Source organism: Nothobranchius furzeri, chromosome 4 (assembly GCF_043380555.1).
Source record: "Nothobranchius furzeri strain GRZ-AD chromosome 4, NfurGRZ-RIMD1, whole genome shotgun sequence".
Classification (NCBI taxonomy): domain Eukaryota; kingdom Metazoa; phylum Chordata; class Actinopteri; order Cyprinodontiformes; family Nothobranchiidae; genus Nothobranchius; species Nothobranchius furzeri.
Window position 1 is genome coordinate 12864926 of NC_091744.1, and position 13736 is coordinate 12878661.

The following is a 13736-nucleotide window of genomic DNA, read 5'->3' on the forward strand; positions in this document are numbered from 1 at the left end:
AGAACATGTCAGTGATGTCTGAGGAGCTTTTACAAACACTGTATAACTAATACTCCTGGAGAGGGTATGAATTACAGAGGCTTCTGGGGAGCCCAGTTATTGGGGTGGGGGGGTGGGGGGTGGGGGTTGGGGTCATTTTGCCTTGGCCCCCAAAATGTCTTGAAACAGCCCTGGGTGTGTGACTGAGTTTTGAAGGTGATCTCAGCTGTATCAGATGTATAAATATGACATGTGTATAACTTATTGCTTTATACAGGTAAAAACGTGTAGTGGAGATAAATCTACCTACATTTTACTTTTTGTTTTGTTTTCTTGTTTTTAATGAACTATTTTCCTGTCCTGTCTGTCTCTCATCTTCCTGCATCTCCTCTAAACTCTCCAGAAAAACTGCTGCCTGGATTCTTACTTTTACTGTAAACCCGAATAAGTTGACTGAACTTAAAATTTTTGAGGTAATCAGTTTCCACAAAAGTTTTAAGTAGACAAACCATATGTTTTAAGTATGGTTGTACTCAAAATTTGTATTTATTGTTAACTTAAAATTTTCAGATAATATTCTATATTTAAATAATTAAGATAAACTTAAAACTTATATATTTTAATTTTAACATTTTTGTGTTACTTGTAGTTAAATTATTTGATGCAACAGAATGTAATTATATTACAACCTAAACTCAAGTAATATGATTATAAACTAATTAAATTACCTTTCTTTTTTAATTGTGTGTGGACCACTCAAAAAAAGTATATGGCGATTCACTTAACATTTTGTTTATTAACATTTTTATGGACTTGTGAAAAACATCACATAAATGTTTTTTTTTATAAACCATCAACATGGAACCACTGACATGGACTGGAGCACAAGTGAGCGTACAAAATGCTGCTAATAACATTTAATAACATTTTTATAAAATCATAAAAGAACATCAGTCCTAAAAGTCATCTTTCTTCTAATATATAAAAATGAAAAACAAAAGGTCAAACACAAAAGAGATTTTTTTAAATAAACAAAAATTAAATAAAATAAATATTTTTTAACAGGTTCAAATAATGTTTATCGGCACCCAAATAACCTTGTATAAAAAAAATGAGGTAAACTGATGGGAATTACATCCACCCAAAGCCTGTAGAAAACTTAAAAGTGCTTTAAATAAAATACTTCAAAGAAGGTGCTCAGTAACAGTGTGCCTGTCCTAACAACCAGTTGCCTTGCATATCTTTCATAACTACTCACTCTGTAACAAATCATTTCTAAGAGCATGAAGGCTGGGTTTCAGTGGTTTGCCATCATCAAGCCCCATGAAGACTTTCTGGACAAAGGTGAATGTGTGAACTAGTTTCCTGGGGTAGTCCAAATGCAGAGCATAGATCAAGCCAAACAATAAGGCATATGCATCAGCAAATCTGGCAATATCACGGATCACCAAGTCGCCTTCCACCACAACAGCCATGCTTGAAGGACTGAAATGGACTGGACTGGTCTCAGCAGAGCCGTCAGCAACCACTGTGAGAAGGGCAACTGGAGTGTCAGTCAGGTTCGTCTCATCCAGCGTGCCCGCCTGGAATAAACACAGTATCAATAAGTAAGGTTGACTTGAAGGGCCGTGACAAGCATTATTTGTAATCTAGCAAAATATTCTGCAGTCTTGTGGGTAACACGTTAGTGACACATCAAGAGTCCTCTATTTACTATTCTTTTAGAAAATGTGTAAATTAATTAATTAGATTTGTGTGTTTATAGCAACTAGGGTTGGGTATCGAGCGGGAGACGAAGGCGGGCAAAACAGGAAAGGAATCTAGTAGCGGACGGACATTGTTCCGAGTCTTCGGTAATTGGCGGAGATGTTAGTGAAGGCGGAGAAGAGGGCGAACTAGAGGAAAAACAGGCAGATTCCTCCTCTATTTACAAACTCCTGGGGATGCAACAAGTGGGCATGGTGCGTCGACTACTGGATCTGACGTCAACGAATTTTTACAATCAAGCCGTCGACGTCATCAACGCTTTGCTACAAATCTACCAACAGGTATGGTTTTGTTGGTGCGTTAACGCAAAACTGCAGTAAAACATAAGTCGGAGAAACAGGATGCCAACTCATCACATGAAAAAGAGAACATCAAAAAGAATGTGAGAAAGAAACAAAACGAAGACACAGGAGAGCAACAAAACAGGAAGCAGAAAGTTTGTGCCCCTGCCCCGCGAAATAGGAAAATGAGCGCCGACCAGAATTAACGAGTAGCGTTTAGACTACCGCGTTCTTGCTTCAAATTTAAGGAAGTACCTGGCTGATGCAGAGTTGATGAACTTTTCATGGACAAGTGTTTAAAATATAAATATATGAAAACACATCATGACATGAGAATAATACCTGTAAAACAACGTGTTTTAGCTCTGCTTGTCAGCTACAGAAGAACATTTATAAACATAAGACGTACAGTCGCCATCTTAAAAAAACGGGGCGACGGAATTCTGGTGTAATATGCATGTTCACTACAGTGGACGGTACCGCGGTATGCGTGCGTCTTCCATGGTGAAATATCCATCAGAAGAACGCATCACATTTGTCCCTGTCCTCGTCATGAATTAAATAAACGTTAATTTTACCAGGTAAAAACACATTAGCTGTAAACCTGAGGGTTGCTAGTCCGTTTGATTGATAGCTGTAGTTCATCTCCGTCCTCAGTCTCAATCAACGTTATTTGAAAAAAAAAAATAAAGAAATGAGTTGACTTTACATCCTTCTGTTAGTGCAGCTGGCCACGTAGCAAGTTGTTACCATTTTACTGTGAAACCAAGTAAATAAAAGCGATAAAGGGCTACAACGGGCTTGTTTTGACTAGCTTCACCGGAATTTTGACGTGTGTAAACGGTCTTTTTGCCGACCATCATGGAGAACGGGGCAGTCTCGTGCAAAGGGTCAATGGCGAAATCAGGGTTTCTGTGTGTGCACAATCTATTTGGGTTTGCCTCCTCCCACCCCCACTTGTGACACACACACCCTAATTTGAGCCCAGGTTTGATCCCCCCCAACACACAAGTCTAATGCAATGTTTGTTAAAGCAATTGTGAAGCTGCTTTGTAATAAAACCATATAAAATAATCCATGGTATGTTATCTCACTGGTAGAATTTAAGTAATGCAAGAGACACTTACATCACATGTCTTAAAGAATTCTGGGTCTTCCTCCCGCAGGTATACTGGAAGGGCACGTAGCACTGCAGTCCGTTTCACATCGACATCAGGTGCTTCCTATAAAGGGAAAAGAAAATAAGAGTTAATTTAACACTAAGTTTACAGGTGTCATTGCCTGGGGATAATACATGTTTATGACACATTAGGCTCTGCATAATTTTGGAGACATTTCTTTTGAGACACAACCTGTCTCTCATGACAAAGAGCTTGTTTCTTACTCATTTGACAAAAACCCTAAACATTTTTTTTTCAGGGTTATCTAGACTAACACTTTTGTTTTTGCTCCCATTTTTTAGGCCTGTTGGATATACTGCCAAGTTCTCTGAAACGCCTTTAAAGACGGCTTATGGTAGAGAGATGAACATTCCTTTCATGGGCAACAGCTCTGGTAGACATTCCTGCAGTCAGCATGCCAATTGCACGCTCCCTCAAAGGTTGCAACATCTGTGGCATTGTGCTGTTTGATCAAACTGCACATTTTAGGGTGGCCTTTTATTGTGGGCAGTCTAAGGCACACCTGTACATTATTCATGCTGTCTAATCAGCCCCCTGATATGCCACACCTGTGAGGTGGGATGGTTTATCTTGGTAAAGGATAAGTGCTCACTAACACACATGTAGACAGATTTCAGAACAGTATTTGAAAGTCATGGGTGTTTTGTGAATGTGGACCAAGTTTCAGATGTTTGAGTTCAGCTCATGAATAATGGGAGCAAAAACAAAAGTGTTGCATTTATATTTGTCTTTGGTGTATATAGAAAACAGATGTTCCCAGCAATTAACAGTAGCCCATAGGCAGTCTAAAAACAAGCAAAATTGAGTGATTAACATAGAAACTTTTTAAATTTGTGGTAGCAATTTTATCTTTATCAATATTCACCTGATGATCATAATGATTCAGAAAGTTTCGCAGAGCCTCCGATATCTTGCCAGTGCATGTGGCCTTCTGTCTGTATAGAGCCATAAGTCGTGGTGTGTGTCTGTCAAGTTCAGCATAGAACTGTTTCTGCAGGTTGATGTTTGTGACTCGGTGGAACTCCGCACAAACCTAAAAATACAGGAACATGAAAACATCCAATATAAAGCAAAATTACTGGCCAAATTGAGAAATCTTATATTTAAAGAGGGATTTCCAAATTTGTGCCCAGTTTTATCTTAATGCTGTCATTTTAACATTTGTTTTTCAATTTGAACTTAACCTTTCCAACACAACTGTATCACAAATCTGAAATAAATTTTTTGGCATCATGAGCCTAATGAATGTAAGAAAACTTCTCTTTAATTCAAGAGAACATCAGTTCCTACATTATAGACTCAGCAAGTTTTATCTGTGGTTGCCTGTCTACTTAAAGCCGGGCGTACACTGTGCAACTTTTTCACTTTTTTGAGCTGATTTTCCACTCGTGCGACAATCCACAAGATCGGGGCGAGTTTTGCGCCGAGTGTCGTGTAGTATACAGGGGGTTACGAGAGGCAATTAACACCACATGACCAGCTATCGAGAGCTCGCACAAACTTCTGGCGTGTTTAATATTTTGCTCGTCCCTCGTGAGGGTATCGCACTTTTGAAGCGGCGCTGCGAGCAGCTGCGACGCAAAAAGTATCAGAACCGCTCACGGCGCATACGCAATCCTGCATCAACACCGCTCGCCCGCTATTTCCCTAATAACACACTTTGTTCGTTTTAATTTCTACACGTTTTTTACTCACAAAGATTGTCAAGAAAGAGTGTTTGTCGTGTTCATGTCAAATTAAACTGATCACAAAACACAGATTTACTTTCTTTATTTCATTTTACTCATCCAGCCCCCATAAATCCCTGTGTGTCCTGCAGCACTCCCGAAGGACAACAGGCAAAACAAGACAAAAAAGTCTCACGTGTTGAGTAAAAACTGCTATTTTTAGCATATTTTAGGGCCGACGTGTTGCTACCAGGCGTGCAGTGTGAGCAGTCAGGTCGCATCCAAGAACTGGGTCGTGCAGTGTGAGCACATGACTCGTGAGATCTGCCCTGCGAGGAAGTCGTACAGTTTGAGCTGAAGCTGAGTGCTACGAGTGAAAAAGTGGCACAGTGTACGCCCGGCTTAACTCATTCACTGTCATTGATGACTAAAGTCGTCATTTTAGATCCCACCGTTCACTGCCAATGAAGACTTAAGTCGCCATTTGAATGTTTTTACTGTGTGGGCATTGGAATGAGCCCCCGCATCGTGACTGAAGCTCTCACCTCTAAAGCCGATCTTCATCCGCATATATCACACATGACGTGATCAGGAAGTAGAAAATCCATGTGTTAGATCGTTTTGGGTGGCTGCTGTAAAAAAAAGTGAGGTGCGAACCGGAAAAGCTTCTGCCGATCACAATTCAACAACGGATTATGAAAGAACGGATAATGCTCGAAATGCGCAGATTCTTCATGATTTAAGGTGAGTCTCCACTTTGTTTTGGTTGTTTTGGCGTCAACATCCTAGCACACAACGTTCTGTGACTCTTAAAAAAACTATAAAATTGGTGAGAAACACTGGCAGCGAAAGGGATTTACCGATCAGGAAACGGCTGGCAGCGAATGAGTTAATGTTGAAGCACCACAACTAATAGGGTGCTTAGTTGTAGCGCTTTAAGATATTTTTTCTACCTATTTGAACAATGTTTATAAGAAGTACTTTGTTTAACATGTTAAATAAATAAATCTGAATCTGAAGATCTGCTGAACTTGCATTGTTTCAAGTTAAATTGAATAAGAAAAAAAAATCAGTGCAACACCAACCTGTGAGTGAAATCGCAGAGCTGGCCATTTCTCTAAGAAGTCCTTCACCATTGGGTTTTCTTGAACGATCTCATGGCGACGCAGTGCAAAGGTTGTTTGCATCAGTTTTTCAATCATTACTTTGTTGGGCTCGGTCTTCTCAACCTCATTTTTTATCTGGACTCTCAATTCCTCCAGACTGGCCTTATCTTCTCCTCTTGGAAAGTTTGGGAGGTAGTTTACCTCAGCTTTTCGTGCTCTTTTTATGTTGGAGTGGGGATACTCTCCTTCTGGGTTGTTGATACTCCTTCTACCAGCATTCACGGACACCTCCGCGCATCCGGCTCTGGCTAGCTTGGTGCGGTAATTTCCCATCTTAAATTTTAAACTGGTCTTCCAACCATAACTTCCAGGCTCATTAAGACATGGATGAGTGGTAACAAGAGCTTTTGCTGCCAAACACACATCTCTGTCACTCGGATAGGCTTTGAAGGTGTGCATCACTGAAGCCATGGTCTCCAAGATGTTGTGCTTTTGGGCTCGTGTCAATTTCAGTTGCTTTCCAGACATCTCGTAGGCTTTATTTCCCTTCTCAAGGACATGTTCGACTTCGTAAGAAAAGGTAGGTACTGGGAAAGTGTCAGGCCAACACTTCAGACGCTGAGCTAAAGGCACATGAGGAAGGATGTCTGTGTCAGAACTTGCACAAGAACTGGCATCACTTTCGGATCGCACTATTTTTAATGTGCTCTTCTCTAGTAGCTCTTGAATATCATGTAGACAGGTAAGTTGCCCATCAAAGTCAGGGTCTTCGTATTGTAAGGTAAACTCAAAGTCCAGCCTTGGGTTGAGCTTCTCCCGGAGTATGGTGATTAGTTCTTCCACTGACTCAGGCCGCTTAGTTAGAGAAACCTTCACAACAACATCTGTAGTGCTGTAAACTCTCAGCAGGAATTTCTGAGATGCTGCCATCATCCTGTGTATAAAGCAAGGAATGGAGATGATTAAAAAATACTACAATGGTCTCAACACATATAAAAACAATGAACATCATACCATTGACCTTTTTTTATGTGTCCTTTTATGGCAGAGTGGTACTCAGAATTGGCATCTGAGTACCAAGCAATAGCCCAAAAGATTTACTGTCACAAGTGGAGCAGTACCTCTTGTGGTAATGCATACACATAGCCTTTACAAGGTCTGATAATTGTATACTCAGCAATCATTACAGCTGTCAAAAATGGGGGGTCAAATATACTATAGTCTTGTTTTCCAATTTTAATTTAAAAAGTACACTGTAAATTTCATAACAAAATAAACTTACTATTTATGCTGGTTACTTTGGGTGCATTCTAGCATTTTATGGCCAATCTTTCAACAGTCCAGAACAAAGGTAAGTATTTTACATGTTACATAGTCACAGGCCATCATTTCATTTAGTCACGGTAAAAACTAACCCTATTTCAACATCATAATCTACATTTTCTCACCAGGCATACAAACAATACATAAGAATTTACACAGCAATTATTTTACAAAACAGAGACAAACTGCAGGAGAAATATTTGGAAAAACACATCATGTGATATTAAATCAGTGAGATACATCTAAAAGGAAACAGAACTTCTAGTAGCAAACTACTTTTTACAGACTACTGTCTAATGTTGCTCTCTTAACCCCCCCACCACCACCACCACCACCACGCACACACACATAGCATCTGCATTTTGAAACTTTGGGGTGGAACAAATCTTAAAATATATGTAAATCACATAATGCAAATTCACTTTCAGTGTAGAAGTATAAAACGTTTTGGTGTCAAAAGAAGTTTCCCTTCCACGTAGTATGCAGAAAGGGGTAAGCGGTCATTAAACTCTGACATGCAGTGGATAGCCATACAACTTGGGTAGAGTTCATATGACCTCATATGTTCAGTGTAGTTTGACCTGTGTTCTTTGCAAAGAAATGCAGCATCATTGTTAACAAGGAGGATTTTTTTGATCTCGCTAAACTGTGGCAGTCCCCCATCCTCCCCCACAGACACAAACATTCCAGGGCTGTAAGTTGTGCCATCAACAATGATCTTTGATGTGCTGTAAATAATTCTGCTGTCAGTTTTATCCTTTATGTATTCTTGTGCAACTTCAGGAAGATCTGAAACCATGACAGAAGTAACGTGTGTCATCTGCTGATGCGGCTGAAAAAATGAAGGTGCACTGAGGTAGTAGGCCACCATGTGTTGGTGCCGTGTTGCTAATGTTTTTAACACATTCTTAAAGTTTTGTGTGTCATGTATTACCCTCTTGAAAAAGCGATGCTTACCCTCGAACCTCATTGTCCATAAGTGAACAAGTGGCCCAAAAGCACGTATAAGAGCTGGGTAGTGCTCTATATAATGATGTTTTGGAAGCAGTCTTAACTCAGGAAACATGTCCTGCAGCACTTTTCTGTGGTCATCTATCTTTGATTGCAAATACTGTATGGACTCTTCATCAAATCTTGGGCACAGCATAAGCTCAACAACCTCTTTCAAATCCATTAACACTGTCCAAGCAGCATCTTCCTCAGGGACTACATTACCGTTCATGAATGGCAGTACTCTCAGCAATGTGATATTCTCATGACCATTGCCACCAATGGTCCTCCTTGTAGAGAAGTTCTTTGAGATGGGCTTTGGTTTGTCAACTTTATCGGAGTGTTGGTAAGGAAAGGACAAGATTTTTCTATTCAACTGCTCCAGAGTAAAGTATTTCTGCCGGATCATCTCCTGAATACACACGGCCAACTCCACTGGTACAATTCCCTCAAAAAGGTCATGGAGGACATCAGGAGGGAAGCCTGTGGTTGTATGAAAATACTGCAAACTTTCAGTCAGGATGCAGTTCCGTTGCACACCTGCCTGACTATGACCATCCCCATGTAGAACTTCCTGCACATTTTGGTCATAACTGGCTTTTGTTCTGAGGCTAAACTTGCCATCTCCAACATCATGAGACTGAATTAGGTCTCGTGTTGCATTGCAAAACCTACAAATAAATCCAGTTCTGAAACACTGACTAAACCCAGCCAATGAGTGGGCTGCCAGGTTGTCAGCTACAACGCACATGATAGTCCCTTTAACAGATTTACCGAGGCACTCAATAAATACACCATCTTGCTCAAGAGTTTTTAGATCTTGTAGCAAAGGACCAAATGCTTTTTCATAGCCACACCTGTGGAGATCAGGTACCTTACATAATGCTGCTAGCTGAATGACATGCAGACCTGAACGATATTTACTTGGCAAATCAGCAAACATCCAGCATACTGCACACAGTTTGTGTATTTTCCTTGAAGTGCCCAATGGATTGGCAATTTCAAGGTCATCAATGTACAGTATCAGTGGCAGTGAAAGCTCTGATGAAGAAAACAACTCATTTCCTTGGAAATATGACCCATCTCTGTGGCTTGTGTAAAGACCCTCATAAGAGATATGTGTTTCCATAATTCTGTTAAGAATGTCTGTATGTTGGAACATTTTTTGGATCATCTCAAGTATAGGGACATGAATTGCTGTACAACCAGGCTCCAATACATACTGAACAGGCATTACCACAGGGTAGTTCTTTTCAATAAACGTTTTTCTATGTTTATTTGAACAAAAGTCCTCCCCTTTAGCTGTGGCACAAGCAAAAATATTTGCATTATTTACAGCATTCAGCAAATCATTAAGGATAGCCTTGGAAGGAGTAACCTGATGCCTTTGTAATACATCATGCAGAGTCTTTTTAATGAGAGGCTTTGACAATGAAATGATTTGTGCCAGAGTATCAACTATTTCCTGAGATGCCATTTGAGAAACATGAAGAATACTTTCCATCTTCAGGAACAATGAAGACAAGTTCTTGTGTAACTGCTCTCTTAACTGCCTGGTATCACAAACACTGTCTACCTCAGGAAAAGCCAAGTCATCCAAATGCTCATCATTAACATCCTCAATGGCAAAGTCACTAGTGCTTTCCACTGGCCTGCTGTTTTCGTTTGACACAAGGACATCACAAATATGGGATGCCATTTGTAAAGTCAAACAGTCATAATCTAACAGCAATATTTTTGGTTATTTAGCATATCATTAATTCACTAACTAAATATTTAATTTACTAATTAAATATTTATTTTGGAACTAAATATTTAATTTGTAAATTAAATATTTATTTTCCGAAATAAATATTTAGATCCCAGCTAAATATTTATTTTGGAGCTAAACATTTAGTTTGCAAAATCAGTATTTGGGAAATAAATATTTAAGTCTGACCCAAAAATATAAACTATAGTGTGGAGCTAAATAACATCATGGAAAAGAAATATTTAGCTGGGATCTAAATATTTCTTTGGAAAATATTTAATTTACAAATTAAATATTTAATTTAAATTTTAAATATTTATTTCCAAAATAAATATTTAATTAGTAAATTAAATATTTAGTTAGTGAATTAAATATTTATTTTACAAACTAAGTATTTAGATCAGACCTAAATATTTAGTTTGCAACATAAATATTTAACTATAAATTAAATATTTAGCGTGCTAACTAAATATTTATTTGGAAACTTTAACATTTATAAATGTATGAATAACATGGTGGAAATATGACTTTGAAAAAGTGAACTCTCAATTTTTTCTCTTATGATATGCTAAATAACCAAAAATATTGCTGTTAGATTATGACTGTTTGACTTTACAAATGGCACCCCATAGGAAAACACTATAGTTTGAAATGAAGTAAGAATGTAAAAACAAAAATAACATTTCTTCCCGCTTTGCTGATTTATTGAATCCTTTTTGTGGGTTTTTTGCTCATGAAAGTTAAGTTATGCTTCACTAGTGACTAACTGCAGTAAATGATGCTTTGCTGCAATTATTGTTAACAATATTAAAGTTAGACGTAATTACCACTTTTATCTGAAGAAGCGCGTCTTTATCCCCGCTCCAGCTGCTGAGATCAAAGTTGACAGAAACGGGGATCCGTGCCTGCAACCCGAGCAATTAATCCGCGTATTTCCAGCAGAACACGTTTGCCGAAAGATTTGTGCGATAATCACACTTTCATTTTCCTCATACTCGACTCACGTGACCAGGCGCAAATGTCACGTAACCAACGCAATTGCGTCATGAATATGCAAATTAGAACGTTGCGACCTCTAGTAACCTCTGAGCAAGCGTCAGCAAGGCAGATCAGAACGCTTCATAGAAGCACGTGATCATAAGCTTTGATACGTCATACAGAGAACATCATTTCTTACTACAAGTCATTGTTGGTCAGAGCACTCGACGCGATTTTAAAATGCAATACGATATAGAAGAATACAACTGGGAGTTGAAAAACAAAATAAGCCAAACTGAGAGAGAAATTCAGAAAGTGAAAGATGAAATTTCAGCATTTAGAGAAAAATCTGCTTTTGAGTATAAAATACGAGAAGCCAAACATGCAGAAAATATGCAACAGAGAGGCTTGAAACATGATGCAGAAATGAAAATCCTCCATCAAAAGATTTCTACTCTAAATAAACTCGTTTTAGAGAATGACAGTCGAATAGCAGCGCTCAGAAAGGAAAATGACAACCTGAGCGTTTACAGAAAATTAAAAGAAAAACGCGATTTTGACACAAATAAGATTGAGCGACCTCCGAACAGACCTGAGACTAATAGAGAAAGGAAGATCAGCCAGTTACATAAAATGAGTCAGCTAGCTTTGAAGGACGCCTCAACACAAAGTAATGAGGTAAAACCGGCTGCATTGGGAAAAGATAATGCTAGATATAATATTTTAATTCAAGAAAAGATGCGTTTTTGTGAAAACATGACAGGGGAACTAAAGAAAACAGACGAGAAATTATTAAAGGTAGATGAAAAAATGGCTGCACTCAGGCACATCAGAAGGCTGCAGTAAAGTGAAGATGATTTGAAACAAGAAAGAGAAGAAGCTTTTGTGTTAAGATCTTTTAATCCAGAGACGAGAAGAATAATGAATTTATTTCCCAGGGAGGTACCGATCTCTCAACCAAAAGAGGCTGATGTAAAGAAAAAAGTTAGAGATCCAATGAGTTGGTTACGGGAATAAGAGGGTTAATCCCACAGTGGGGGTGTCATTTTTAAACACAGATGAGGGGAAAGTGTCGAAGGGGCATGCTAGCTCAGGCAAATAAACACGAGCTAAACTTTCTAGGGTCATGGGTCGGGTTGGGGTTGGGAGAGATAAGGCTGAAAGAGAGATGCTAGATCTTACCTTACTGACTTTGTCTCTGCGACACCAGGTTGGAGTAATAGACAACCCTCGCATCTCTGACTACAGAGTTAACGGATGTCAGAAGGTGGACGGGGAGACGTGTTTTCATACACAGGCTGCAAATGCTGTAATTGAGCCTGGGAGTTTACTGCAGGAACTGATCTGGTTCTGAAAGGACAGATGTTGTCCAGAGTGGAGAGGCAATACTCGTTAACCTGAGAGGTTAATGATGATAAAAGATAAATGACCCGCTCTTTCTAACACCAGCTGAAAGCTCATTCACGCAAGAGTCTGCCTCTCAGGGGCCACGCCCACAGGGCCAGCCTTTCTGGATGTGGGTGGTGTGTCTCCCCATGAGCCTGGGACAACAGGTCCTTGCAAAGCGGCAGTTGCCATGGGGAACCTCACAGGAGTTGGGAGATTTCCACCAATCAAATTTTCCCCGGCCACCGTGGGATAGTTAGCATGGCTAGTTAGTTAGTTAGTTAGTTAGTTAGTTAGTTAGTTAGTTAGTTAGTCAGTCAGTTAGTCACTTAGTCAGTTAGTTAGTTAGTTAGTTAGTTAGTCACTTAGTTAGTTAGTTAGTTAGTTAGTTAGTTAGTTAGTTAGTTAGTAATGTGGCTCAAAAAGCTGAGTGCACCCCCACAAATGTCATCAAAATGACTGACTCAGACAATATCAGCCTCAACCCAAGAAGTAGTTAGCTAGTATCTCAGTTAGTTAGTTAGTTAGTTAGTTAGTTAGTTAGTTAGTTAGTTAGTTAGTTAGTCAGTTAGTTAGTTAGTTAGTTAGTTAGTCACTTAGTTAGTTAGTTAGTTAGTTAGTTAGTTAGTTAGTTAGTTAGTTAGTTAGTTAGTTAGTAATGTGGCTCAAAAAGCTGAGTGCACCCCCACAAATGTCATCAAAATGACTGACTCAGACAATATCAGCCTCAACCCAAGATGTAGTTAGCTAGTATATCATTTAGTTAGTTAGTTAGTTAGTTAGTTAGTTAGTTAGTTAGTTAGTTAGTTAGTTAGTTAGTTAGTTAGTTAGTTAGTTAGTTAGTTAGTTAGTTAGTTAGTTAGTTAGTTAGTTAGTTAGTAATTTGACTCAAACAGCAGCATGCATCCCCACAAATGTTCCATCAAAATGGCCGGCTCAGCCAACATCAGCCTCAACCCAAGTTAGTGGGATGTGTATCTCCCCATGAGCCTGGGACAACAGGTCCCTGAGGAGCAGCAGTTGCCATGGGGAACCTCACAGGAGTTGGGAGATCTTCACCAACCAATGTTTCCCCGGCCACCGTGGTGCTATTAGGATCATGGACAGACCCTGCTCCCTCACCCTGGGTAAAGTGGGGGGTATGGGGGCCTCTGGAGGGAACGCATGAAGGAGAGACCTTGGCCACTTGTGCGCAAGAGCGTCCCCACCCACCCCCCCCCACCCCCCGTGGGGCGCCACGATCCTGCAGGGAGAATTTAAGTGGGCATCTGTTCCTCATGACCTGATGGGAATCAGCCTGTACAGACTTTCCCTCCTGATGCTTTCCA

The 13736-nt window shown here is 39.6% G+C and overlaps 2 protein-coding genes across 2 annotated transcripts in view; one reads left to right on the forward strand and one right to left on the reverse strand.

Annotated features, from left to right (window-relative positions):
- LOC129159787 (spectrin alpha chain, non-erythrocytic 1-like) overlaps positions 1 to 13736 on the forward strand; it is a 175444-nt gene that overhangs the window by 32030 nt on the left and 129678 nt on the right. The window lies entirely within an intron of this gene.
- Positions 759 to 12658, reverse strand: LOC129159782 (uncharacterized). Its single transcript, XM_054736978.2, has 5 exons — positions 10872 to 12658; positions 5961 to 6915; positions 4074 to 4241; positions 3155 to 3250; positions 759 to 1562 (listed from the first exon to the last, which is right to left on the reverse strand). The coding sequence occupies exons 2-5, from the start codon at positions 6912 to 6914 to the stop codon at positions 1230 to 1232; spliced, it is 1551 nt and encodes a 516-aa protein (XP_054592953.1). The 5' UTR covers position 6915; positions 10872 to 12658; the 3' UTR covers positions 759 to 1229.

What these genes read in the sequence shown, in the direction of transcription:
- LOC129159782 (XM_054736978.2), bottom strand. Translation starts at nt 6,914, where the DNA reads ATGATGGCAGCATCTCAGAAATTCCTGCTGAGAGTTTACAGCACTACA. An exon ending in TGAATCATTATGATCATCAG is followed by an intron (nt 3,251 to 4,073) that starts GTGAATATTGAT and finishes TTCCCTTTATAG; the next exon opens with GAAGCACCTGATGTCGATGT. An exon ending in AATTCTTTAAGACATGTGAT is followed by an intron (nt 1,563 to 3,154) that starts GTAAGTGTCTCT and finishes TGTTTATTCCAG; the next exon opens with GCGGGCACGCTGGATGAGAC.